General features: G+C 65.1%; 1 protein-coding gene across 1 annotated transcript in view; it reads left to right on the forward strand.

Moving 5' to 3' along the window:
• The window catches only part of SHANK3 (SH3 and multiple ankyrin repeat domains 3), a 153583-nt gene that overhangs the window by 66717 nt on the left and 84107 nt on the right, over nucleotides 1–2759 (forward strand). The window contains exon 13 of the mRNA XM_041401084.1: nucleotides 3–175. Within this exon, the coding sequence (XP_041257018.1) occupies nucleotides 3–175 (173 nt within the window). The remainder of the gene's footprint in view (nucleotides 1–2; nucleotides 176–2759) is intronic.

A 2759-nucleotide genomic window follows, 5' to 3' on the forward strand; every position in this document is an offset into this window, starting at 1 on the left:
GGGCCCCCCGCCGGCCCCGGGACCGAGCCCGCGCCCCACGCCGCGCCCGCCCCGCTGCGCGGGCCCAAGCGGAAGCTTTACAGCGCCGTGCCCGGCCGCAAGTTCATCGTGGTGAAGAGCTACGCGCCGCAGGGCGATGGCGAGATCCAGCTCAACCGCGGCGAGGCCGTCAAGGGTGAGCGGGGACACCGGGACGGCGGCGGGGACACCGGGACGGCGGCGGGGAGCGGCCGGGGAGGGCGGGAGGAGCGGCGGGTGCTGTCCCCGGTGCTGGATGCGGCAGTGGCGGGGCCGCGGCTGGGATGGATGGAGGGAGGGATGGATGGAGGGATGGATGGGGAGCTGGAGGGATTGGGGTTCCTGCCCACCTGTGGGGCTGGAGGGATTGGGGTTCCTGCCCACCTGTGGGGCTGAGGCTTTTGGGGTTCCTGCCCACCTGTGGGGCTGAGGCTTTTGGGGTTCCTGCCCACCTGTGGGGCTGCGGTGCCTCGGGATCGCTGTGCAGGTGTGGGGCTGCAGAGCTGTGGGGTCTGCGGGCTGCAGATTTTGGGGTTCCTGCCCACCTGTGGGGCTGCAGAGCTGTGGGGCAGCTGCAGGCTGCTTTGGGTGTCCAGTCTGGTTGTGGGGCTGCAGGGCTGTGGGGTGTCCTGCCTGCCTGTGGGGCTGCAGATTTTGGGGTGTCCTGCCCACCTGTGGGGCTGCAGGGCTGTGGGGTCTGCGGGCTACTTGTGGGGCTGCAGATTTTGGGGTGTCCTGCCCACCTGTGGGGCTGTGGGGTCTCCAGTCTGCTTGTGGGGCTGCAGATTTTGGGGTGTCCTGCCCACCTGTGGGGCTGTGGGGTCTCCAGTCTGCTTGTGGGGCTGCAGATTTTGGGGTGTCCTGCCCACCTGTGGGGCTGGAGCTTTTGGGGACTTGAGCCCACCTGTGGGGCTGCAGCTGTGGGGTGCCAACCCAGCTGTGGGGCTGCAGTTTTTGGGGTCTCCATCCCAGCTGTGGGGTCTCGAGCTCGGTGTGGGGTGTCCAGCTCACCTGGCTGGTCTCCAGCCCAGTTGTGGGGCTGCAGCTTTTGGGGTCCCCAACCCACCTGTGGGGCTGCAGCTTTTGGGGTCTCCAGCTCGGCTGTGGGGCTGCAGCTTTTGGGGTCCCCAGTTCGGCTGTGGGGCTGCAGCTCTGTGGGGTCCCCTGGTTGGTTTTGGGGTTGCAGCTTTGTGGGGTGTCCAGTCTGCTTGTGGGGCTGCAGCTTTTTGGGGTCCCCAGCCCAGGTGTGGGGCTGAAGCTCCGTGGTGTTTCCCGAGTGGCTTTGGGGTCCCCAGCCTGGTTTTGGGGTCCCCAGCCTGGTTTTAGGGCTGGAGCTCTGTGGGATCCCCTCCCGGTTTTGGGATCCCCCTCGCGGTTTTGGGGCCACAGCTCTGTGGGATCCCCACCCTGGTTTTGGGGTCCCCAATCCTGTTTTGGGGTCTCCTTGCCGGTTTTGGGGCCAGAGCTCTGTGGGGTCCCCATCCCGGTTTTGGGGTCCCCAATCCCGGTTTTGGGGTCCCCTCCCGGTTTTTGGGCCGGAGCTCTGTGGGATCCCCCTCCCGGTTTTGGGGTCCCCAATCCCGGTTTTGGGGTCTCCTTGCCGGTTTTGGGGCCGGAGCTCTGTGGGGTCCCCATCCCGTTTTTGGGATCCCCAATCCCGGTTTTGGGGTCCCCTCCCGGTTTTGGGGTCCCCTCCCGGTTTTGGGATCCTCCTCCCGGTTTTGGGGCCACAGCTCTGTGGGATCCCCAGCCTGGTTTTGGGGTCCCCAATCCTGTTTTGGGGTCCCCTCCCGGTTTTGGGGCCACAGCTCTGTGGGGTCCCCATCCCGGTTTTGGGATCCCCAATCCCGGTTTTGGGGTCCCCTCCCGGTTTTTGGGCCGGAGCTCTGTGGGATCCCCCTCCCGGTTTTGGGGTCCCCATCCCGGCTTTTGGGACCAGAGCTCTGTGGGATCCCCAATCCCGGTTTTGGGGTCCCCTCCCAGTTTTGGGGCCGCTCTCCCGGTTTTGGGGTCCCCATCCCGTTTTTGTGATCCCCCTCCCGGTTTTGGGGTCCCCTCCCGGTTCTGGGGCCGCTCTCCCGGCCCCGCTCCGGCTCCGTTCCCATTCCCGGCGTTCCCATTCCCGTCCCTCCGGGGCCGTGTCCTTGTCCCCCCCCCGCACCCATCCCGGCTCCGCTCCCAAATCCCTTCCCCACATCCCGAATTCCCAACCCCCCTCGCCCATTCCGGCTTCTCCCGGCTCCGCTTCCCGAGCTGCAGCGGGAGCCGGGAAATTTTCATGGATAACGCCAGGGAAAAAAAAATTAATGGATAACAGCAGGGGAATCTTTGTGGATAACACCAAGGAAATTTTCACGGATAAAACCGGGGAAATTCTCATGGATAATGCCAGGGGAATTTTCCTGGACAACGGCAGCGCTGCCGTGGGGTTGGGCTGGGAATTCTGCTGGAAGTTCGGAATTCCAGCTGCCGGCTTCCAGAGGAAGGGAATTCCCTGCCAGCCGGAGAATTCCAGAGTTTTTCCCCCCCACCCCGGAAAGTTTCGGGAGCTTTTCCTCCTCTCCCTCCTCCGCGGTTTTTTTGTGGATTCCTGGCACGACGCGGGGCTGGAGCCTCTGGAATGACGGGAGAGGGAGACCGGGAATATTCCCAGCTTGGAATTGCGGCTCCCACATTCCCGCTGCCCTTCCCGTGGATTTGTTTTCCCTGCGGAGAGCGGGAGCCGGCTGGGAAGGGGGGGG

This window comes from Onychostruthus taczanowskii, unplaced genomic scaffold, assembly GCF_017590055.1.
Source record: "Onychostruthus taczanowskii isolate IOZ18803 unplaced genomic scaffold, ASM1759005v1 scaffold184, whole genome shotgun sequence".
Lineage (NCBI taxonomy): Eukaryota > Metazoa > Chordata > Aves > Passeriformes > Passeridae > Onychostruthus > Onychostruthus taczanowskii.